This window comes from Lipotes vexillifer, unplaced genomic scaffold (assembly GCF_000442215.2).
Source record: "Lipotes vexillifer unplaced genomic scaffold, Lipotes_vexillifer_v1.1 scaffold325, whole genome shotgun sequence".
In the NCBI taxonomy this organism is placed as follows: Eukaryota; Metazoa; Chordata; class Mammalia; order Artiodactyla; family Lipotidae; genus Lipotes; species Lipotes vexillifer.
Window position 1 is genome coordinate 2,759,531 of NW_006799313.1, and position 25,765 is coordinate 2,785,295.

A 25,765-nucleotide genomic window follows, 5' to 3' on the forward strand; every position below is an offset into this window, starting at 1 on the left:
ACTGATTCACTCTGTTATAAAGCAGAAACTAACACACCATTGTAAAGCAATTATACCCCAATAAAGATTTAAAAAAAAAAAAAAAAAGTCTATCAGGGAATTCCCTGGCGGTCCAATGGTTAGGACTCCAGGCTTTCACTGCTGTGGGCCCAGGTTCTTTCCCTGGTCGGGGAACTAAGATCCCACAAGCGGTGCGGTGTGGTGTGGCCAAAAAAAATTTTTTTAATAAATAAATTTAAAAGGTCCGTCAAAATTTATAGTACCATAAGTATTTGCTGAGTAAACTAGGGGTCAAAATAACTTCTACTTTCAGTGAAATTTTTAAGCTCTTGAACATTTTGCAATCCTAAAGTTTTTTGGAATTGTTGCTCTTGAGGGATAGGTATGGTACAACTAGCTTTTCTTTCGCAGTTATGCATCATAGAACTTAAAATAGCAATTTTTAATCCATTTTTCAGTACTTCCATGAATAAAGCTCTTTTCAGTCCTGTTAGTGCAAGGGTGTAATTTGCTAAAAACCTAGTAGGATTGTGGTTCATTGTTATTATGTGTCTTTTTCTGTACAGGTATTGAAAGAATTTGATTACTTTTTGCCCTTGACACTTACAAATTATTCCCTCAGTGACTGTAGAGAAAATTCTAAGAATAAGTCTCTCTTACATACATGCCTTTGGAGCCAAAAAATTCAGTACACAAAAGTAATGATTCCTTTTCTTTTGGGAGAATTCAGTATTTATGGGCATATATTTAGAAGTACTTAAGAGAGGAAGAGCTAGCTTAAGTTCTTAATGAGAAGCATTTACTTTGCTTTAGGAGATTTGAAGGTTTGTGAAGATCCTGGAGAATGATTTTGACATTCATTTGCTACAGTTATTTTCTTTGACTTTTCACCTGCATTTCCTTTTGAAAGAAGTCATTGTTAGTCTAGAATACTTGAGAGTAGCTTTAACTTCTGTGTACGTGGGGGAAGGGAAATGGTAAGAGTTGTGAGGGTTCTTGGAAAGGTAAAAAAGGAAAACAGTTCATATTGTGTAACCTGAAATAGAACTCCCTCCACAAAATAAATAAATAAAACTGGGGTTTGGGAGAGGTAATGGGGTAGACAGTGGGGAATTTATGCTCTTGGTGGCCACTGGCATACTCTCACTCTCATCAAGAGATGCTTCCCGCCAGGCACTCAGTATTGAATACTTCCCACAGATGAAGCTACAATTTACTTTAATATTAACAAATAACAAAATTAATTCAAGAAAGAGTAATGATAGATGAGAAGGTTTACTACAGAATTATTTTGAAATACAGAAGACTGGGTTTAAAGGTGAACCATTGGCATATTCTAATTATATTATAAATTGTTGTTCCATGATGGCACCTTAAAGCTTTAATTACTTTAAAGATGTATGCTAATTTATTCTGAACAGGACTTAAGGCAGCAGATAAATTAAGCACAAAGTATTTTAACTAAAATAAAGTTAAATTTAAGAATTCATTTTTATAAAGTTTTAAGTAATTTCATCTCATTTATAATATCCATTTCATTCAGTGACTGACTATTGTAATCATAGTAGTACGTTGGTAATAGTAAAAGAAAGGCTGTCCTAAAAGAACTGAAAATAGAGTTTTATGAGACATCAACAGATTATCTGCACGGGTAAGACTATGGATGATTTTTAAAATAATTTTTATTTTCTTGTAATGCGCATGTATTTCATTAAATTTTTTCTTAGGTATCTTATTGTCACTGCTTTTGTAATAGAAAATAAATTTATTTTGAAAGAAAAGTTAGATGACATAACATCTGGGAAATCTAATATATACTGGTGTCTGATTTATAAGGTCAAGCCTTAACACTGAATTAAATTTACCTCACACACACACACACACACACACACACACACACACACAGGAGTGGAATTGCTGGTTAGTAAGATTTGCATATATTCAACTCTCACTTGACTTCAGCCCACTTAATGCTTTTCTTTTGAGTTCAGATTACAGTATTTGTTTGGCAAATTATGAACTGGATTTGGCCTTATGTCTGTTTTAGTGGAACACAACTTTTGTTTACATGTTGTCTATAACTGCTCAAAGGCAGATTTGAGTATTTGCAATACAAACCATATCATGCTGAAATATTTAAATATTTGCCCTTTGCCCTTTTACAGAAAATGTTTGTGGACCATTGAACTATACTATTTATTTGTTGCTTTTGTTTTCTCTCGTGCCCTCTGTTATTGCTCTCTTAAAATGTTTAACTTTTATTGTGAATTGAGAGGGTTCCTCCTCAGCCACTAGACTGTTGTATACTCTTACAAATCAATAAATAAATGGTGTGTAAAAGTAATATGGAAAGCAGAGGTTTGTAAATGGAAGGCGTACAGAGGTGAAAGATAAAGGTAAGAGTATGAGAGTAGAAAGCTAAAAGGTAGGGGCAAAGCTTGGGCAACACAATACTGAGGAGGAAAGAAGCCTGTAAGAAATAAACAGTAGATTTAGCACGTTTAAATATTTTGACAATATAGTTTTTAAATTCTAAAACTAGATGTTCTGATTCCTAGCCAATGAAACTATCTTTTAATTCCAGTGCTCCTTCAAATTAAACTGGTGTATAAAATTTTTCTTTTCTGAAATCATTTGGTTTTGTAAAAACTTAAATTCAACTTGAATTAAATATTTGTTTTCTCACTTTAATTTCAAATATTTTGAAAACGGACCTTCAATTCTGTAGATGCCAATAACCATATATTCAGTGTCTGAAATTTCAGTATTTTGGTAGTCAAGCTATACTTTGCCAGATTGCCTGTTGAACCCCAGAATCATATTTTTTTTAGCTATTCTAGGTTTTTGTTTGGAAGATAACCATTTTTAGTAAGTGAATTTAATATTATAAAAATATTTTTCATGAATTACAGGAAATATATTAAACCTAAAGAACAGTTGTTTAGTCATCTTTGTTACACCTTATGCAAAAAAAAATCAGTGTATGTCAGGAAACCGTTAATAATTATGGAAACTTTCTCTTTGGATAGGCTCGCATGTCTTGGGATAGAGAGTCCATGGACATTCGATATCGTAGACTTCAGCATTTGCTTGAAAAAAGCAATATTTACTCCAAATTTTTATTGACTAAAATGGAACAGCAGCAGTTAGAGGTATGTATATGTGATTGATTATAGTTAATAGCTTAAATTTTTAAAATAAGCTTTATTGAGATATAAATTACATACAATAAATTGCACACATTTTAAGAGTTAGATGAGTTTTGACCTGTGTAACCACCGGCACAGTCAAGATAAAGAACATTTCCATTATCCCAAGAAGTTTTCTTCTCTCAGTGGTCTGTGCTTCTGGCCCCGGACAACCACTGGTTTCTGTTTTCTGCCACTATAAATTAGTATTGTTTTTTCTAGAATATTATATAAATGGAATCATATGATAAGCACTCTTTTGGTGTCTCGCTTCTTTAGCTCAGCATATTTTTAAGATTCACTTACGTGTATTAATTTAGTAGATCATTTTTATTCCTAAGAAGCATTCCATTGTAGTTGTAGGAAGCATTGTAGGAAGCATTCCATGAATATACCAACATTTTAAAAAAATTATGAATACTGTATTAATTAAATGAACAAGAATTAAGAACTAGGACATTCTAAATATTTTTGCACCTACATTTCTGCTTCTCTTTCCCATCTCCTTGCCTCGTTTACCATCCTAACCCAGCGGTAACGGTTACCATCATGAATTTTGTATTTATCATTTCTCTGCTTAAAAAAATAGTTTAACATATATCACATATGTATATATCCATAAACAGTGTATATTTTTGGTCTTGCTTATTTTGAGCCTTATAAGAATGGTATCATACTATATGTAGTTCTTCTGTAGTTTGCTTTTGTCATTCAAGATGTGTTTCATTCAAGAGTAACTGCTTCTAAGCAGACTTTAGACCAAAACTCCTGTTTTTAGTTCCAGCTTCATCCTCACTGTGCTGCTGCCAATCCCTGAGCTGTTGGAGTTTCCTCAATATAAATTGCTTTACTCCAACATTTATTTTTTTATTCACCTGTTAACTGATTTTTATCCTGTCCAGTGATATTTTTTGGATGCCAGAAATTGTGAATTTTATGTTGCTCAGTCCCCTTTTCTAAAAATTGCTTTATTGAAATATAACTGATATACACAAAACTGTACATTTTAAAAATGTATACCCATGAAGCCACCACAACCAAGGTAATGAACATAACCATTAATTCCAAAAAATTCTTCCTGTCCCCCCATTTTTAATGAGATACAATTGACATGTAACATTATATTAGTTTCAGGTGTAGTGTAATGATTCAATATTTGTATATATTGCAAAATGATCACAGTAAGTCTAGTTAACATTGTCACTGTACACAGTTAAAAAAAATTTTTTCCCTTGTGATGGGAACTTTTAAGATTTACTCTCTTAACAATTTTCAAATATGCAATAAGTATTATTAACTATGGTCACCATCCTGTATAGTACATCCCCATCCATGACTTGTTTATTTTATAACTGGAAATTTATACCTTTTGACCTCCCCCCCCCCCCACCCCCCAACCACTGGTCTGTTCTCTGAATCTGTGAGCCTTTTTTTTTTAAGATTCCACATGTAAGTGAAATCATATAGTATTTGTTTTTCTCTCTTATTTCACTTAGCATAATGCCCTCAAGGTCCATCCATATTGTCGCAAATAGCAAGATCACATTCTTTTTTTTATGGCTGAATTCTGCCCCTTTTATTTAATTTTCTCCCATCCCTCACTTCCTGTCTTCATCACCAGATAGCCACTGACCTGCTTTCTGTTATTATAGATTTGTTTGCATTTTCTGTTGGTGCTAGGTTCTTTTAGCTTTTATATCTGAAAAAGTCTTCATTTACCTTTATTTTTGAAAGATTTTCTACTGGGTGAAGAATTTATTTTTCTTTAGTGCTTCCCCCCACCCGCTTGCAGTATTTTAATGATGTTTCACTGCTTTCTAGCTTACATTGTTTCTAACAAAGCCAAAGTCCTTATGATTGCCTACAAGACTATAAGCAGTCTGGTTACCTCCCTCAACCTCCGTACCTTTCAGACCTTGTTCTAGGTGTGTTTCCGGCCTTTAGGCCTTTGCACTGGCTGTTTTCTACTTGGAACCCTCTTCTCAATAGATATCTGCCTGGCTTACTTCATCATCATCTTCAAGCTTTGGCTTACGTGTTTTCTCAATGAGACCTGCCCTAACAACCTTAAATAAAGTTACCTGGCACCTCCATCCTCACACTCCTGATCCCCTTTACCTTGTTCTTTTCTTCGCATTGCATTTATCATCTAAGACACTGTATAATTTATTTATAGTCCACTAGAAGTATGAAGATTTAAAAACTTGGGCAAGTGTCAATACTACAATAAATCCTTTTGTCCCCATCATTCACATTTAACAGTTATCAATCAAGATTTCGCTACATTTGCTAAATTCTTTTTCCTTTTAACCCTTCGTTTGGTAAAATGAAACAGAAAAACAAATACCAAGCTTAATGACTCACTGTAAGGTAAATACTCTTTTTTAAACACCTCTTAGAAATGGTTTGAATCGTTTTCTGTCCTGCTTTTAAAGCTTTGTTAGGGGGCTTATGGAACAGCTTTTTTAGTCCAAGAATAACTTGGTCCCTCTTCTGAATGTTCTTGAAGCCCCATACATTAAGAGACCTTTCAGCTTTGGCTGACGGGAATGTGAACTGTTCCTGAGCCCTTGTGAGCACAGGGATTGTTCTACCTGCTTTCTAGTTGCTCTTTTCCTGGCCTTCATTTTCTTACACTCACACACTGATCCGTACTCAGCCTGAGGATGCCACTACAGATCTTCAGAGCCTCTTTTGTACGCAACTGTCTCCTCTCTGGTACTTGACCTTGGTTTGCTAGCTCCTCTGAGTTTTGCACTCTGTCTTTTCAACTCAGGGAGACTGTTGAGCTCTATTTGGGTTCTCCCTCCATTATTTGCACTTGGAAGTTGCCTCCAGGCAGTAAGCTGGGCAGTCAGAAGGTTCACGTGGTTCGTGACAGTGTTCACTGTTCTTTGCTGCGTGTTGCTGAAAACCACTGATATATTTTGTCTAGATTTTAGTTGCTTAAGGCAGGAGGGTAAATCTGTTCTCTGTTACTCCATAAAGGCTTGAAGCGCAAGTTCTTGTTTTTTAATTTTTGTATACAGTTTCTTCATTGCGAACTTAAGTTATTTGAGATGTGTGTTTCATACTTTGCATTTTCCACTTTTGACACTAAGAAAAAATTATCTTACAGGAACAGAAGAAGAAAGAGAAATTGGAGAGAAAAAAGGAATCTTTAAAAGTTACTAAGGTAATAAATAGTAAGCTAGAATATTTTGTATATGTTACCTTAGATATTGAAGACATTCTCTTGTATTCTTTTGACTACTGATCATCTGTTTAATTTTAATCTTTATCTGATAACCTATCTTTGTTGGTTGCATAGAAATATGTAAAATCTGTTTCTCGGTATTTTATTTATTTATTTATTTAGGGGTTTTTTTGTCTCAGTATTTTAGATATTGGGAGGAGAGCTAAACTATGACCTTTTTAGTTTCTTATTCTGTGGACTATATTTCATAATAGCAAAATTTCACTTTCTTATCTGGGGAAAAATCTGCAAATATTTTATACCTCAAGGCATTTTATAAGTGGCCAGCTCTTTTGGAGCATGTAATGCTTACTCTTCTTCATGCCTCTAACCTCATCATGTCAACTTGGAGCCATAAGAATAATCTAAATTTGTATCTTGTACATAGCTGTAGCAGTGGAACCAAAATTGGAACATATGACATATATGGTAATAGCATTTCAGATAGAGCATTCATTTAGGGATAGCCTGAATTTTAGATGTGATCTTTTTGGGGACTGTGTTTTAACATGAGGCTGTTTAATGCCATATTGATAGGGATTGTACAAACAACACTTGTGTTAGTGAAAAGAAATAATAAAGGTAACATTTATTGAGTACTTACTATGTGCCGGCTATTGTTCTAAGCTTTACATGTTTTTACTTAACTCTCAAAGCAGCTCTGTTAGGTAGAGATACTGTTGTTATCTACATTTTATGTATAAAGAAGCTGATGCAAGGAGATAAAGCACAGTTCATCCTCATTATTTATAGATCCCATACTTGCCACTTAGCCTATTTGCTAAAATTTGTCACCTGTGTTTTTGTGGTCATTCAGACATGTGCATATGCAGAATGGCAAAAAATTAATAAGAGTCTCCCAACATGCACATTCCCAGCTGAGGTCAAACAAAGCTATCTGCCTTATTTAAGTTGTCACAGTGTAAACAAGTGTCCTTTTTTTGGTCTATTTAATGCCATGATTTTTGCATTTTTGTGGTTTTGGTGGTTTTGCTATTTAAAAGACTGTCAGCCACATTGTGCTGAAGTGCTGTCTAGTGTTTCTATTGCAAGAAGGCTGTGATGTTCCTTATGGAGAAAATATGTGTGTTAGATAAGCTTCCTTCAGATGTGAGTTACAATGCTGTTGGCTTTGAGTTCAGTGTTGATCAGCATATGTTTTAAATGAGCTGTGTTTAAACAGCAACATACATAAAATAGGGTTATGCGTTGATCAGTTGATGAAGATGTGACCAGAGGCTTGCAGGAACCTAAACTTGTATTTCTTCTAGATGCACTGATTCAGTGTTCACTAGTTCAGTATTCACAGCGACTTTATAGAACACAACTATTGTGAATGAGAATTGACTAACTTTGAAGGTCACATATCTAATAAATAGTAATGCCAGGATTTGAACCTAGGATTAATTTCGGATTCCACACTTAATTTCTATACCAAACTGCCTTTGTTAGAATATATCAAAATGCCGATTGGAAAAATAGGTAGGGTATCTTTAAGTCCAGTTACTTGATCCTTAGTGTGGTTATTGGTGATGTTAAAGTACATAGCTGATAACTCTGCAACAAAAGCGATTGTGGAAAACTGATGTTTGACTCAGTTGCAAATTCCAGGAGCTTATTTTGGGTTTTTGAAGAATGTACTTATAATTTTACTGGCTTAATCATTTACTCCGTACTCTCCAAACTGCCGATTTCAATCAGCCTTCACTTTCACCAAGCTAACTTTTTATACCAGGTTTTGGGTTTTTTTCCCTTTATGCTAAAGGTGTCAACCATGAAATTCTGCCTATTCCATTTCAGTAGTCTCTTTTGGTATTTTCTTTTTTAATCCTTTAAATTTTTAACTTCATTTTTATATTTACCTTATTTCTTTGTCATTTTTATTTTTCATACATGTTGTCTACCTATTCTTTGCCAGCTCTCATTCTGAAACTTTGTTTTTGAACACTTCTTCCTTTCCCTTATCTCCTTTCACTAGTAATTTTTCAGTTGGTTTTCTCTTTTATTTCTACTGTCAGTTGTATTTAACTTATAAATTATACTGAAAATGAGTACTCTTTCCATACCATACCCAATGAGTATCTTCAGCATAAATATACAGTTAGAGAAGATGTACATGGTAATTTCAAAATAAAAATGCCTTCTTTGTTTAGTTTTGAAATGTCTCTTACATGGAAGAAAACTGAGGAAAGTAGAGTCTTTGGGAAAAAGTAGAGGGATATGGTTACGAACAAGTTATAGTAGGGAAATACAGAAAAAGATTACCTTTTGGTAAGCATAATAGTGAAGAGTTGTGGATGTGGTTCAACTGCAAGGAAAGCTAACCTAATCAGTGCCTTTTAACGTGTAATACCGTAGAAGTCTTTAGGAAAATAATACTCTAAATCCTTGTTTTGTAGGGTAAAAATTCCATTGATGCAAGTGAGGAGAATGCAGGTAAATTTCCTTGTTCCAGTTTTGAAGACTATGTGTTTGTATTTTTGTTTTAATTACTATAAAAAATAAAATTTTTTTTTATAGTTATGAGAAAGAAAAGAGGAAGAGAGGATGAATCATACAGTATTTCAGAGGTCATGTCAAAAGAGGTAAAAATAAAGGGGGAAGGACACATAAGATTCGATGCTGAATAAAACCTATTGTGGGTTTTGAACCACCTTAAAGCTGTATTGATTACTGTTATTTACCTGGGTTTTCAGCCAGTTAAGTGTTTTAAGGAGGAAGATGGTACCATCTTCCTGTTTGTTAAAGGAGCATGAGCTTGGCCTAATCAGAAATTATTATAACTTCTTAGAACCTCAAAACTGTATCTTAAGAACTCTGTTCTTTGTTTGAAAACCATTAAGGAACTAAAATCATAAACTCATTTCTAAAGCCATTTCTTTTTTCACCTTCTCACTTATTACCTCATTAAATAGAAACTAATTAAAGAGTGTCCTCAGTTATGACGAACCCTAAATATTCCTTAAGCATAATTTAATGTATCACATTCTTAATATTAAAAAAATTCTAACCTTAATTACCTACTCCATTTTTCTTTTACCTGAGATTCTAACTCTTTACATCTTCATAAGGTATAAAGTTTCACATAATACTTGTCTTCAGTCTAGGGATGTACTCTGATATTTTCCCTTTTTTCCCATTTAAAAATAATAGTTGAGACCCACTCAATTTATTATGGAACACACTCAGCCTGCAGTTTGAAAACACTATTAATGAGATTTATTGAAGTTTAGCTAATCACACGGCTGTTATTTTAATTCATCAAATGTTGGTGGCTTATCTGCTATGGACAAACTTTGTTCCAAGTGGATAAGATCAATTAGTAAAGAAAGGTAATTGTAATAGGAAAGAACCTTTCGTATTATAAGTTAGTCACTAAAGGGATGTTGCCTATAAGCTTAAATTATACATAATGGCCCATCTCTGGGAACCCTGCTTCCCAGGAATGAGCATTAAGCTAAAATACCTTTGTTTAGCTCACAGGAAACATCCTGACCAGGCCCACCTGTGAATGACTGTAGGGAGGAAGAAATTAACACATCCCCTCCAGAGGCTGATGGGAACCAGGAAATGTTTGACTTTACTCCACCACCACCACCCCCTTTTAGTATAAAAGGAGCCTGAATTCTAACTCAGGCAAGATGGTTCTTTGGGGCATGAACCCACCATCTTCTCGGTTTGCTGGCTTTCCGAATAAAATTGTTATTCCTTGCCCCAGCAACTCGTGTCTTTTGATTATTGGCCTGTCAAGCAGTGAGCAGTACGAGCTTAGACTCGGTAACATAATCACTGTCTTTGCCTCAGCCTATATCCGGTGAGGAAAATTTAGAAGGAAGTAGTCAAATATAATTGGATAATTGGAAAATGCTATTGAGCAGATAGAGGGGCTCTTAACTCAAGCATGAGGTTCATAAAGGTTTCATCTAGGAAGTTGAGACTTGAGGGATAAGTTAAATCGTTTAAAGGTGGGGGTAGGTTAATAGGGAAATAGTAAGATATAGGGAAGATACTGGGGATGTGTTGTAGGAAGAGATAATAACCTTTGACCAATGTCCAGAGGCAGGAAGTTCCTGGAAAGTTAAAAAAACTTAAAAGGAAATTATATTTGGCTCCAGTTTGTAAATAAACAAGTGGTGAAGGATGAAGCTATAGAGGTAAGCAGTGTCAGGAGTTTAGGAGGTTTAATTTCTAAAAAGAATACTTAGTAGTTGGTATCGTTTTGAGTCATTGACAAATTGTTCTCCAAAAAGGTTCAGCTTATCTAGCCATTTTAAAAGACAGCTCTTCTATCTGTTCTCTATATAAAATCTCTTTGGCCTTAGAATATGAATATCTATACTTACATAATACTTTACATATACACATGTATGTATGTATGTGGTGTCATTCACTTACATGTCCTGTCATTTTCCTGTGTATCTCAAATTTGAGATATGCTTAAAATTTCTTGAATGTATCATACTATTTTATTCCCTTGGTCCTCTGCACATGCTATTCTTTCTGCTTGAAATACAGCCTAATTCTGTCTTTAATGATTATGCCTTGATGACAACTTTTTCAGATAATGTGATATAATACTCTCCTAAGTCACCAGGGACAGTGTCTCCTTACCTTTAGCATCTAGTAGGTAATTCAAAATCAGAACACTTTTATTCTGTATTTTTAATGTATTTGTCTTTGCCTCTTGCTCAGGATTGCAAACTCAGGCCTCTCATCCAGAGAGAGGCCTAAAATGGGCTGGAGTTGGGACTGTAATACATTTGGGAGTGAATACTTGAATAATGGTAGTAACCTAGAGCAGGGTTTGGAGAACTTTTTTTGTAAAGGGCCAGATGGTAAACATTTTTGGCTTTCAGTAGTTTTGTGGGTAACTAATCAACCCTGAACTTTGCCATTGTATCCAGAAAGCAGTCATAGACAGATTGTAAACCAGTGAGCCTGATTTTGTTCTAATTAAACTTTATTTAGACATTTATAAAAACAGGTTGCCAGCTGGAGTTGGTCCACGGTCTGTAGTTTGCCAGCCTCTGTACTAGAGGACTTCGTGAATTTGGACTTAGTCTATTCAGATAAGCTTTAACTAAAAAAAATAAAGCTGGAAGATTTAGGAGTAAATATCCCAATTCTTAAGTGCTGCTAACGAATTCAGAATTTTATAAGATGCTATCGGCTTCATTCCCTATGAATTCATGCATGATGGTGTAAAGAAAATAAAAGACCTGAACTGTTTAAAAAAAAAAAAAAAAGATTCTGTGGGCTTAATTTTGTCTGAGGTCCACCTGTATTTTAATTACCTTCAAGGCTTATCCCCATTTCCTGGCATAAAATCAGAACAAGAATAAATGTTTGTTAAATGAATTAACCACATTCATTGTTATTTTGTTTTTGTTTTCTCAATGTTTTAGCAAATTTTGTCTGTGGCTAAGAAAAGTAAAAAGGAGAATGAGGTAAGAGATTTTATAGTAGATATTAAATTTAGGAGTCATATTTGCTTCCCTGATCTCTTAATCACCAGTGTACATTTCTTCTCACTAGTTATCCTATTTCTTAGCTTTTTTTAAAAAAAATAACCATTTGGCTTTTTTTATCCTAACATGCTTCTTATATATCAAGTTTAGGTCGTCTATTGCATGTTCCTTAGTGTGTAAATATTAATTTATGGGTCTTTGGGAGTCTAGCAATGATGCAAATAACTGTAACCATATGGATATATACATTCCACATGTATATATTCCATAGCTTGTGGAAACCCTGAGGGATACTTTAATCTTATTTCTGGCCTTCAAGATTTTCTTTGGTTCTGTTTGGGAAGGCTTGATTTTACTCCCACCCCTAACCCCTCATTTTATGTAGAGAGGTTCCTTGTTACCGGAGTATTTACTATCCAAACCCCTATAATTACAAGATTTATTCTTTGTTCAGTATAAGGATTTGTTTATGATGCAGTTATAACCCAACTATATTTAATGTAAATAAGATTAAGTAAGCATATTTTTAATAAATATTTAGTTGCATTTTTAAAGATAAAGCCCAGTCTAATCTTCTACCACAATTTACTATGGAATTGACATTTTATAATATACAATAAATAAACATTGATCTTGTGTTCATTCAGAAGAATTCCGACAAACGTATACATCTGTGTAACTATTATCCAAATCAAGATTTAGAACCTTTTCATTATGGTAGAAGGATCCCTTGTATCCCTTTCCAGTCATTTCCCCACCCCAAACCTAAAGGCAACTGCCTCTTGACTTCTATCATAGTAGTTTTGCCCAATTTTTTAAAAAACTTCTATCACAATCTAGTTTTCATACAAACGAAATAGAAATATGTATTCTTTTATTTCCTGCTACTTTTCATCAGCGTGGATGATAATCATTGATGTTGTTGAGTTTGTTACTAGTTGGTTTCTTTTTATTGCTGAGTAGTATTCCATTGAATATTATAATGTCTTAATCCATTTTCTTCATGAGCATTTGGATTGTTTCCACTTTGTGACTATTCTGAATGAGGCTGCTATGATAAGTTGTGTAAAGATCTTTGTGTGGACATGTTTTGATATTTTTTCTGTATATACCTAGGAATGGAATTGCTGGGTCATATGGTAAATGTAATTCAACTTTATAAGAAAGTACAGATCTTTTTCCAAAGTGAACACACCATTTTACTCTATTGCCAGCATTTCATGTTAATCTTTTTGATTTTAGCCGTTCTACTGAATGTGAAATGAATCTCATGTAGTTTTATTTTGCATTTTCTTAATTACTAATGTAGAGTTTATTTTCATGTTTATAATGGCTGTTTATATGTTTTCTTTTGTAAAGTTTCTGTTCATATCTTTTGCCCAGTTACTGGGTTATTTGTCATTTTGTTGATATATGAGTTCTATAGTCTCATTGTTGTCACGTATATAGACTGTATTTTCTTTAAGTTTGTGTCTCGCCTACTCATTTTCTTAATGATATCTTTTAATAAGCAGAAATTTTAAAATTTTGTAATAGCCCAAATCATTACCTTTTCTCTTTTGGTGGTTAGTGCTTTTTTGTCTTGTATAAGAAGTGTTTGTCTATCACAGAATTATCAAGTTATTCTGTTTTCTTATAAAAGCTTTATGGTTCTGGGTTTGATGTTTAGGTATATCATTTCATCACAGATTTTATGTATGGAGTGGTTAAACTCAAGTTTCCTATTTTTCCAGTTGAATATCCAGTTGTGGCATCATTTATAAGACTTACCATTTGTAAGACTTCCCTTTGAATTGACTTAATCCTTGTTTTCATTTTCTTAGAATGGAGTTGTGGACATAGCTAACCAATAAAAATCTACCATTGGTCATAAGTTGGTGCTGTGTCACAAACAGATAAATTGACATTCTTAAGTTTGATACAGTGTTTTTAAAGTGTATTTACTTTGTCCCTTTGCCTGTAGTGAAAGTAATTACTTAGATGAAAGTAAATATTTTTATGTTCCTTGAAAATAATTTTTTTAACAGACATCTGTTATCCTTCCTATGGATGAAGGAAATTATTAAGAAAATAGTTTAATAAATTCTTGGGTAGCACATTTTAGAGGTTTGGAAGGGATGTTTAATTGTAAAGGTCATTTCAGAAGTATATGCCTGTTATACGTAAGGGTTATTTTCAGAAGTGTTTTTTTTTTTTCAGTGGCTTTGAATTTGTGGGGGAATGGAAGTAACCGTCTAGAGGGTTTTATTAAACATGTAGCTTTATTTTTTCATACCCAATGATTATACGACTGGGCAAATTTTGATTAGCAGTTACATTTTCTGATTAATGGAGGATAGCAGCATTATTATGTATTAAACTTCTAATTAAACTTCTTTCTTTACAGGATGAAAGCTCCTCTTCTAATCTCTGTGTAGAAGATCTTCAGAAAAATAAAGATTCAAATAGTAAAATTAAAGATAGATTATCTCAAACGGTTAGGCAAAATACTAAATTCTTTTTTGACCCAGTTCGGAAATGCAATGGACAGCCAGTACCCTTTCAGCAACCAAAACACTTCACAGGAGGAGTGATGCGATGGTACCAAGTGGAAGGCATGGAATGGCTTAGGGTAATGAATCCTCAATTTTAATACAAGATATTGGTTCATTTCTATATGATAACCTATTAATATGATGTAACACAACTTGAGTTGTTCCTTCTGTGTTTCACTATTATATATAAAACAAACACTTCTGTGTAAATACTTACTTTCTAACTTATTTACCCAGAGTAAATTTTTGAAAGTGAAAAATTATCTTATTCAAGGCTACCAACATTTTTATGGCTTTGATAACTGAGTTCCCACAAGTGTTATTATAACTTACAGTGTAAATATGTCAGTCTCATCATAATTATCATCTTTGGGTTAAAAGAAGAAATAAACTTACTGCTGATTCAATAGGTGTTTATGTCAGCATTTAAATACAGTGTATATTATTTTTGTCCAGATGCTTTGGGAAAATGGAATTAATGGCATTTTAGCAGATGAAATGGGATTGGGAAAGACAGTTCAATGCATTGCTACAATTGCATTGATGATTCAGAGAGGAGTACCTGGACCTTTTCTCGTCTGTGGCCCTTTGTCTACACTTCCTAACTGGATGGCTGAATTCCAGAGATTTACACCAGAAGTAAGACATGTTTCCTTTTGTTAAATATATTATTACAAATGTTTTATTGTTTTGTTGCCTGAATTAAGCTCTTACTAAAATTATGTTGGTTTCTGTGTAGCACTATATCTTATTTGACTTATCTTTCAATCTCAGCAATACCTTCTCTAAGTTTATATAGAATAAACTAAGTTCCCATAGTAATCTCAGACATCTTGCCTAAAATATCCCTGGATGGTTTTTAGTGCCTTGAATAATTTGACTCACCTGAGATAGACCTGGGTAGAATTTATTTTTAATTCTGTTCATTCTTATTATGGTGTTTTCCTTCCATACCTATGCATTTTAGCCACATCATTGCCTTATGAGAAGTATATATTCCAAAAATAACTTCGCCATCTCTCTCATCTTACACTCAGTTTGGTTTTATGACTTTTTTATCCTCCCATAGTAGCCCAATAATTTATTAGAATTGATTGACTCATTTTGTTATAGAAATAATAGAACTAAAGTTAAGTTAAACTATATTTTTTCTTTCAGAAATGATTAACTTTATATTTTACAAATTGTTGTTCTTTACATTTTGTTCTAAAGTTTGTTATAAATCAATATAAAATCTTTTAGATTCCTACTATGTTATATCATGGGACCCAGCAAGAACGTCGAAAATTGGTAAAGCATATTCACAAACGGAAAGGGACATTGCAGATTCACCCTGTGGTGATCACTTCATTTGAGATAGCCATGAGAGACCGAAATGCATTACAGGTATGAGTGGTCTTATTGGATTCTTTGTAATCCATAAATCACATTTTTCTTAACTTATAACACTTTGTCACCATCCAGTAGCATTTGTTTATTTATTTTTGCTGATGGAAGTAATAGATTGCATTGTGCATATTCCTTTAGAACCTGGAGGTTTATATTAACAGAAAGATTGATGGGCTTCCCTGGTGGCGCAGTGGTTAAGAATCTGCCTGTCAGTGCAGGGGACACGGGTTCGAGCTCTGGTCCGGGAAGATCCCACATGACGCACAGCAACTAAGCCCGTGCACCACAACTACTGAGCCTGCACTTTAGGGCCCGCAAGCGACAACTACTGAACCTGTACGCCACAAGTACTGAAGCCCGCGTGCCTAAAGCTGTGCTCTGCAACAAGAGAAGCCACCGCAGTGAGAAGCACATGCACCACAACGAAGAGTAGCCCCCGCTTGCCACAGCTAGAGAAAGCCCACGCTCAGCAATGAAGACCTAATGCAGCCAAAGTAAATAAAATAAATAAATTTTTAAAAAAAAGAACGATTGAGATGAAGGTTGTAGTCTCTAACAAGAAAATTAAAGCCTTTGGTACTTTAATCTATAGCCACGACACCATTTTATTTATTCATTTATTTTTTAATTTTAAAATTAAAATTTTTTTCCTTGTTTTATTTTTTTAATTTAATTTAATTTTAATTTTTGGCTGCACCGCACAGCATGCAGGATCTTGGTTTCCCGGCCAGGGAGCGAACCCATGCCCCCTGCAGTGGAAGCGCAGAGTCCTAACCACTGTACCACCAGGGAATTCCCTCCACAACACCATTTTAAAATCAGCCAGACATAGACCTAATCTGTGAATGTATTACAGATGTCTCTGACAAGTGCTTTAAGTATGTAGAACTTATCCATTTAACTTTAATTAAATAGTGGAATATATGAAGACAAGTTATTTTTTACTATTATGGACCTACTATGGCATAACATTCCCATATCTGTTTTTCTTTGTGTTGCAGCTACTTATTTATTAGTGCCCAAGTTATTGTAATGCAGTTGGAAAATGGACTTCTCATTGCCTCTCTCAGTTCAGTTTTTTTTTTTTCCTTGCGTTATGCGGGCCTCTCACTGTTGTGGCCTCTCGCATTTGCGGAGCACAGGCTCCGGACGCGCAGGCTCAGCGGCCATGGCTCACGGGCCCAGCCGCTCCGCGGCATGTGGGATCTTCCCGAAACGGGGCACGAACCCGCGTCTCCTGCATCGGCAGGCGGACTCTCAAGCACTGCGCCACCAGGGAAGCCCTCTCAGTTCAGTTTTTGGTGTTTTTTTTTTCTTCGGTACGCGGGCCTTTCACTGTTGTGGCCTCTCCCGTTGCGGAGCACAGGCTCCAGACATGCAGGCTCAGCGGTCATGGCTCACGGGCCCAGCCGCTCTGCGGCATGTGGGATCTTCCCGGACCGGGGCACGAACCCGTGTCCCCTGCATCGGCAGGCGGACTCTCAACCACTGCGCCACCAGGGAAGCCCGTTGTGGCCTCTCCCGTTGCGGAGCACAGGCTCCAGACATGCAGGCTCAGCGGTCATGGCTCACGGGCCCAGCCGCTCTGCGGCATGTGGGATCTTCCCGGACCGGGGCACGAACCCGTGTCCCCTGCATCGGCAGGCGGACTCAACCACTGCGCCACCAGGGAAGCCCCATTTTTTGGTGTTTTGAACGTCTTCCTCACTGCTCCACGTATTTCACATACAGTTCTTTACTGCTTTGTTTTACTCTGACCAGTACAGTTGACCCTTGAACAACATGGGGGTTAGGGGTGCCAACCCTATGTGCAGTAGAAAGTTTGCATATATTTTATAGTGGGCCCTCCATATCCGCAGTTCAGGATATGGATTCAACCACTCATGAATCATGTAGTACTATACGTGGTATATACTATTGAAAAAAATCTGCATATGAGTGGACCCGTGCATTTCAAACTTGTGTTGCTCAAGATTCAACTGTATGTAAGATTTTACTTGTGTGCTGGTAGAACTTTGCAATGTGGTTTGCAGTTATGTCTTCACAGTAAAAGTAATACATATTGCATGTAGGAAAAAGTAGTGTACAGAAAGACCTGAAAGCACTTGTAATTCTACCTGAGAATTACTACTGCTGTGTTATATACTATTGTTAGCATATAGGTATAATTTATAAATATGGTAATACTTTATGTTGCTTACTGAAACACCTGTTTTCTACTAAATAATATAACATGAAGATCTTCGAATTATTTTGATTACCATAGCCAGACCATATTGAAACAATAAGCTTCCTTGTCAATTCCATTTGCCAGTGGCTAGAATTTTTGTAATTTTCCATTTCACTGAATTTTTATTATATCAAGGATCCTAGCTTTAGGGGTTGATGGCATTGGGGGTACAGGACTCCTATTCCTGAGTGGCAGCAGAAGTAAATGAGTCCATTTACTAATTCATTTATCAGATTCCTCATCATTTCTGTTGCATTGGGTTTTCTTTGTTGCTTATTTATGAAGGATGTTGTATATTTTGTTTCATTTTTTTAAGGTAGATATAGTGAGAGATTATTCAGGCTATCTGATTTGTTTGCCTTATCAGAAAAAAAGTTCCAAGTTTTTTATTAAAGAAGTCATTATATTATTATAAAATTTTCTTTTCATTTTGCTATGAATGTATAAAGTAAAATGCAAAAGATGTCCCATTTCATACTCTTGCCCCAATTTGCCAATCCCATTATCCAAGGATACCTACAGTTGCCAGTTTGGTACTTATATTTCCCAGAAATATTGCATATTTCTGTATTTTTACACAGTAAAACAGAGGAACTTTAAGTTTGCTTAATCAAGACAAAAGAGCACAGATACTAAAGAGGAGAAATTAAAACAATTTTCATGACAACTTAATGAAAGTAAATGGTTAGCTTTCTGTGAAGATATACATTACCAAAATTAGCTCCAGAAGAAAGGAAAAACCTAAACAAACCAATAACTATGTAAGAAGTTGAGAATACCATCAGATAAAAAAAAGTGTCAATCTCAGATGTGGGCTTCAAGAATGAAAATTCTAACGATATTTAATGTTTCAGAGCATATAGAACTAATAAAGTCCTTCAGTTCTTTTTTTAGGACTGCAAGATAACACTAATTAAAACTCGACAAAGCATTAGAAAGGAAAAGTACAGACTGCTTTGACTAAAGAATGTGAACGGAGAAATCTTAAATATGTAACAGCAGGTGGACTTTATTCAGGACCAAGTGAGGTCTATTACAGCAATACAAGTATATATCAGTTTTAGGAAATTAATTCATTCTCTTAGTAGATCAGAGGAAAACATGATCATCTTAATAGGTATAGAAATACCATTTGATAAAATTGAACATTCATTCCTAATAAAGAGGTTTTATCTTTAAAATTGCTTTTAGGAGAAATTGTGAGATCATCATATAAAAGTTTCCCCTGAATTCCTTTTCTAGAATTGCTACTGGAAATACTTAATAGTAGATGAAGGACACAGGATTAAGAACATGAAGTGCCGCCTAATCAGGGAGTTAAAACGATTCAATGCGGATAACAAGCTTCTTTTGACTGGTACTCCTTTGCAAAACAACTTATCAGAGCTTTGGTCATTGCTGAACTTTTTGTTGCCAGATGTATTTGATGACTTGAAAAGGTAGGTAAGCGGTTATTTAATTATTTCCTATGTTTTTCTAACTGTCGCAAAATCTGTGCTCATAGTTAAAACTAATTTCTATGTTCTAGGTAGCTGGATTAAAGTGATAGCTTTTGGCCAGTTCTTTGTGGTATATATGTTCTGCTCTTTTTATTTTATTTTTTCCAGTTTTATTGAGAAATGATTGACATATCACTGTATAAGTTTAAGATGTACAGTATGACGGTTTGATTTATATGTATTGTGAAGTGATTACCACAATAGGTTTAGTTAACATCCATCATCTCAAATAGATAAAATGAAAAAAAGTTTTTCTCCTTGTGATGAGAACTCTTAGGATCTACTCTTAACAACTTTCCTATATATCATAGAGCCATGTTAAAGTGTAGTCACCATGTTATACATTACATACCTAGTGTTTATTTACTTTATAACCGGAAGTTTATACATTTTGTTTTGTTTTGTTTTTTGTGGTATGTGGGACTCTCACTGTTGTGGCCTCTCCCATTGCGGAGCACAGGCTCCGGACGTGCAGGCCCAGCGGCCATGGCTCACGGGCCCAGCCGCTCCGCGGCATGTGGGATCCTCCTGGACCGGGGCACGAACCCGCGTCTCCTGCATCGGCAGGCGGACTCTCAACCACTGCGCCACCAGGGAAGCCCCGGAAGTTTGTACATTTTAACCACCTTCCTCCAATTCCCCTTCCCCCAAAAGTATGTTCTACTTTTGACACAAATTATGAGAGGAGATAAATAAAATATTATTTTAAAGCTTTTATTGCATTGATTAATTAGAGACGAACTGTTTTATACTGCCTTAAAAGAAATTTTTTTTTTTTTTTTTGCCCACACTGCGCGGCTTGCGGGATCTTAACTCCGCAACCAGGGATCGAACCTGGGCCCACAGCAGTGAAAGCCCCAAATGTCTTCACCGCTGGTCTGCCAGGGAATTCCCTGCCTTAACATATTTTTATAAAGCTCCTTATTGTCTTAACTTTGTGAAACACTTTCAGGTGGATTTTTCTCATTATTTTCTCACAAACAAGAGATAGAGAGGTTGAAGGGATAGGGGTTGATACATCCCCTGTCTCACACATAAGAAAACCCAAGTGTCAAGTTATTAAAAATATAACTAGTTAATGCCAGAGTCAAAAATATAACCAGGGTCTTCCAGTTTCACCCTCATGCTTTTTACTCTAGAAACTGTTTGAATCTTAGCTTATATCATAAAAAGCAAACATAAACATAGTTTTCAGAAAATCATTAGTATACTCAGAATGGAATAGTAAATAATCTTACCAGACATTAAAAATAATTAACATAGAATTATCAAATTCAGGAGGGCAAAATAATTGATTTATACTTACTTTGGTATCAGTGAAGGAAGAAAGTTAATTTTATATGGGAGAGTAACTTTTAATGTTTTATTTTGAGAATGTATTCCACCTCTGGTGACCAGATATTAGCCCAAGGCCAGGCTGTCTTAGGGAACATTTATTAAAAGGCAAGATTTCCAGGTCCTATGCATTTCCACTGAGTTAGAACACTGAGGGAGGAGCTGGGAATCTGAATTTATAAAATGTGCCTGAGGTGATGAAATTTTGGAAATATCTGATGTAACTACTGCATTAATGTTGTTGGCATTTTTTCCAATTGTATTTACTGACAATATAGCATTACTTAGCGTAGACATGCTTATTTTTATTAGCCCATGTTAATAGGGTTTTTTTTTTTAACATTGTGAAGAACTAAGGATATTAATAGGAATCATTATCAGGGTACATATATGTTGAATTTTAAAAACACTGTAGTGGGTCACATTTTTACCTAAAGAGAGAGATCATGTGGTCTTGATATTCAGAGATAGTTTTCATTTCTTTAACTTTATTAAAATGTTTCATAAAATGTGTGCCTTAGGATGTGGGGGCAGTCTGGCTGTGACATCTGTCACCCCACTGATCGCTAGCGTTGATCTGGCTGACCTGACTGGCTAGGCCAGTGTCCCCTTCCTCCCATGGGACGTGTGCATTCCTCCCGAAGCTACGTGCTTCGTCGTACAGGATAACATTCCCCAATAGAGGAGGACCCATCTCAAGGTCCATTTGTAGGAGAACATGGGATAGTCACGCTTCCAAGACTCCAGACGTATCCTAATGAAGTCTGCCTTTAAAAAAGAGGGAAAATGGGGGCTTCCCTGGTGGCGCAGTGGTTGAGAGTCCGCCTGCCGATGCAGGGCACACGGGTTCGTGTCCCGGTCCGGGAAGATCCCACATGCCGCAGAGCGGCTAGGACCGTGAGCCATGGCCGCTGAGCCTGCACATCTGGAGCCTGTGCTCCGCAACGGGAGAGGCCACAACAGTGAGAGGCCCGCGTACCGCGAAAAGGGTACTTTAATGTTTATTTGATGTTCATACTATTGTTAAGATAATATATTTATTGGAATCTAAAAAAAAAATGGTTCTGAAGAACCTAGGGGCAGGACAGGAATAAAGATGCAGATGTAGAGAATGGGCTTGAGGGCATGGGGAGTGGGAAGGGTAAGCTGGGACAAAGTGAGAGAGTGGCATGGACATATATACATTACCAAACGTAAAACAGCTAGCTAGTGGGAAGCATCCGCATAGCACAGGAAGATCAGCTCAGTGCTTTGTGACCACCTAGAGGGGTGGGATAGGGAGGGTGGGAGGGAGACGCAAGAGGGGAGGGGATATGGGGATATATGTATATGTATAGTTGATTCACTTTGTTATAAAGCAGACGCTAACACACCATTGTAAAGCAATTATACTCTGATAAAGATGTAAAAAAAAAAAGATAATATATTTATAAATCAGAAAAAATGTTCCCCTTAAGAAAATATCTGCTTCATAATACACAGATTAATACAAAGTTGAAAATGCAAAACATATATCATGTTAATATAACTGATTTATGTGTTAGGTTAACTTGTAATAATTTTTTTATTTTACAGCTTTGAATCTTGGTTTGATATCACTAGTCTTTCTGAAACCGCTGAAGATATTATTGCTAAAGAAAGAGAACAGAATGTATTGCATATGCTGCACCAGGTTTTGACTTTTTTCTTATTCTGCTTACTAGACTCATAGAATGAAAAAGGAACCCTAGAAATTACCTGTTCAACCCATTGTGGTAGAATTTGAAAAGTGAGCCCCCACCCCCAAATTTAACTTACTCTCCTGCCCTTTTCCCTCCCCTAGAGGTCTCATGGTGTTACAGCAGAAGTAAAGTGCTTTTTAAAATTTTGTCCTTTTCATGTATACTCATTTTTTACCCCTAATGGTTACTGACATGTTTGTCAGCCAAAAATGAAAATTTTTATCCAATGTTTGCCAATAATAGTTGCATAATTTACTTACTTGTATGATCCATTCTACTGTTTTGTACAAACTCCATCTATCTTTTTTTTTTTTTCTGTACGTGGTCCTCTCATTTTTGTGGCCTCTCCCGTTGCGGAGCACAGGCTCCGGACGCGCAGGCTCAGCGGCCATGGCTCACGGTCCCAGCCGCTCCGCAGCATGTGGGATCTTCCCAGACCGGGGCATGAACCCGTGTCGCCTGCATCGGCAGGCAGACTCTCAACCACTGCGCCACCAGGGAAGCCCTATCCTATCTATTTTTAAGCAAACATAATCTTTCAAAGGTCTCCTAGTTTTCATATGTGGGCCTGAAAAGCTTCTCAATTGTGCTTTGACAATTTTATTCAAAATCTTTCTGAAAAAGTTTTTTTGACTTTGAAGTGAGACAGTACGTAAATCAAAGTAAAAATAATACTCCAAATCATACTTCCCCAAATCATTTGCACATTTTTTCTGATACTTGCCTGTAGGTATATTTGTGTCTGGGCTGCTGTCTACAGATACTTTTTTCTTAAACTACTGGTAATGTTCTCTCTTTCTCTAGAAAATTAAAGTCTCTCTATGCTTGGCTCTATACCTTTGAGGTATTCAAGTACAGAGCCCTAATCTATATGTAAATTAATTACTAATTTTAAGGTAAGGCTATAAAGGATATAAAATGATTTTTTTAAGTTGATTTTCTTTTAAAAACCTAAGCAGTTTAATAATGATATAATTACCTATTGCTTCTCTGTTGTTTTATAAATGTGGAGATCTCTTGTCATCACAGCTGGTGAAGGAGAGTAGTTTTTAAGTCTGAAGTTTTAGAACTTACAGAAGGAAACTTTTCATGCCTACTTTTCTGGATCAGTTGATTTTTTGGTTTTCTACTAATTCGAAACCTCACTTTTAAAAACTGTGGGCTATAACTTTATCCCTAAGAAGTACAGATATCACCTTATTTCAGCTTTTAAAAATATTCAAGTTGTACTAGAATTTTTGAAAAATTAATAAGTTGTGAAATGTTACAGATAAACACTATGAGTTTGTCATGTGGTGGTTTTTGGTCTGGAAAATTTCAAGGAAATATTTTATATCACCTTTTGAGGTGTGATAGTTTTATATAGGAAGAAAAGAGGAAGAAGGGGTAAAAGGGTATTTTGGGAGAGTATTCCTCGAAAATACAAAAATGTTTAATATTTATATATGTTTATTCATGTTTAAATTTTAGATTTTAACACCTTTCTTATTGAGAAGACTAAAATCTGATGTTGCCCTTGAAGTTCCTCCTAAACGAGAAGTAGTTGTTTATGCACCACTTTCAAAGAAACAAGAGATCTTTTACACAGCCATTGTGAACCGTACAATTGCAAACATGTTTGGATCCAGTGAGGTAGAGTGTGGATTTGAAATAACCTACCTGTAAATGACAGTTGGCATAGAAAATTTCATGGTTGATTTCAGTCTTATATAAGGCTCATCACCTGTTTTCATGACTTGTTGACGGTGAATTTCTAACTGGAGTATAAGGCATAAGGCCAATAGCAAAAATTGTCTCCTAGTAATTCTGTGGTCCTACTAAAATTCAAGTGATGGTTCCTGCATTGATTGCTTTAGAGTCATCTGAAATAATGTCTGGGGATGGACTTGGAAATACATTTGAACAAGCACACAATATACTAAGGGCTTGCCAACTAGACCAGTCACCCCAAATATACAATCCCTTTACAGGAGGTTGTTGGTAGCCAAAAAATTTAATAAAATCCTCTATTTGAAAGAAATATCTTTTTTAGTTACCCACCATATTACAAGAAATTGAATTGGAATGTGATTATCTTATAACTGAAGATTAGAAAACCCTTAAATTTTGTTCAGATGTCCAGATTTTTGACTGTTTGCCATGGACCTGTGTATTTCTTTTCAAAGTATTTATGATTACGCATTTCTGTTTTTGTAAAACCATTAGACTGTTATCCCATTTTCTTTTTTTTGTTTGTTTTCCGGTACGCGGGCCTCTGCTGTTGTGGCCTCTCCCGTTGCGGAGCACAAGCTCCGGACGCGCAGGCTCAGCGGCCATGGCTCACGAGCCCAGCCGCTCCGCGGCATGTGAGATCTTTCCCCGACCGAGGCACGAACCCGTGTCCCCTGCCTCGGCAGGCGGACTCTCAACCACTCTACCACCAGGGAAGCCCCCATTTTCATTTTAATTAAAGGGAATCTCTGGCTTTTTAACTGTTAGAAAATTAAAGTAGTTGCCTATTGGGAGAAATTTCATTGCAGTATTATACCAATCCAAAGAAATAACCTCTGTAGTGCAGATATGTGGAGCTTCATTTCAGCCCAAAGCTATTAAATTCCTTTATATAAGTTCAGAAGTTTTATCCATCCTTAATTTTTTCCACTGATGTGAATGCATTAACTCTGATTCCAGACATTGTCATCAGTGTTAAAACAATTAAATTTCCCAGGATAAAATTTACATTTGGCTATAGTTTATGGATCCTTGGTTTTGTCCCTTTGGAAATTATTAAACTTGATGATGACAGACAAAATTATTTTTTTCTTTATATGTTAAAACATTTTGTACATAAAAATGTTATACCCTACTTTGTGTGTGTGTGTGTGTATAGAATTTAAGAGTATAACTTTTTTTTTTAACATTTTTTTAACATCTTTCTTGGAGTATAATTGCTTTACAATGGTGTGTTAGTTTCTGCTGTATAACAAAGTGAATCAGCTATATGTATACCTATATCCGCATATCCCCTCCCTCCTGCGTCTCCCTCCCACCCTCCCTATCCCACCCCTTTAGGTGGTCACAAAGCACCAAGCTGATCTCCCTGTGCTATGCAGCTGCTTGCCACTACATTTGGTAGTGTATATATGTCAATGCTACTCTCTCACTTCGTCCCAGCTTACCCTCCCCC

The 25,765-nt window shown here is 35.7% G+C and overlaps 1 protein-coding gene across 7 annotated transcripts in view; it reads left to right on the forward strand.

Annotated features, from left to right (window-relative positions):
• Positions 1-25,765, forward strand: part of HELLS (helicase, lymphoid specific) — a 39,753-nt gene that overhangs the window by 2,932 nt on the left and 11,056 nt on the right. For 2 of the 7 annotated variants that reach the window (XM_007471588.1, XM_007471589.1), the window contains exons 3-13: positions 3,030-3,152; positions 6,307-6,363; positions 8,823-8,859; positions 8,944-9,008; positions 11,829-11,870; positions 14,278-14,502; positions 14,882-15,064; positions 15,668-15,811; positions 19,287-19,483; positions 22,454-22,550; positions 24,070-24,231. In XM_007471588.1, the coding sequence (XP_007471650.1) occupies positions 3,030-3,152; positions 6,307-6,363; positions 8,823-8,859; positions 8,944-9,008; positions 11,829-11,870; positions 14,278-14,502; positions 14,882-15,064; positions 15,668-15,811; positions 19,287-19,483; positions 22,454-22,550; positions 24,070-24,231 (1,332 nt within the window). The remainder of the gene's footprint in view (positions 1-3,029; positions 3,153-6,306; positions 6,364-8,822; positions 8,860-8,943; positions 9,009-11,828; positions 11,871-14,277; positions 14,503-14,881; positions 15,065-15,667; positions 15,812-19,286; positions 19,484-22,453; positions 22,551-24,069; positions 24,232-25,765) is intronic. The other 5 variants (XM_007471590.1, XM_007471594.1, XM_007471593.1 and 2 more) reach the window with 5 other exon arrangements.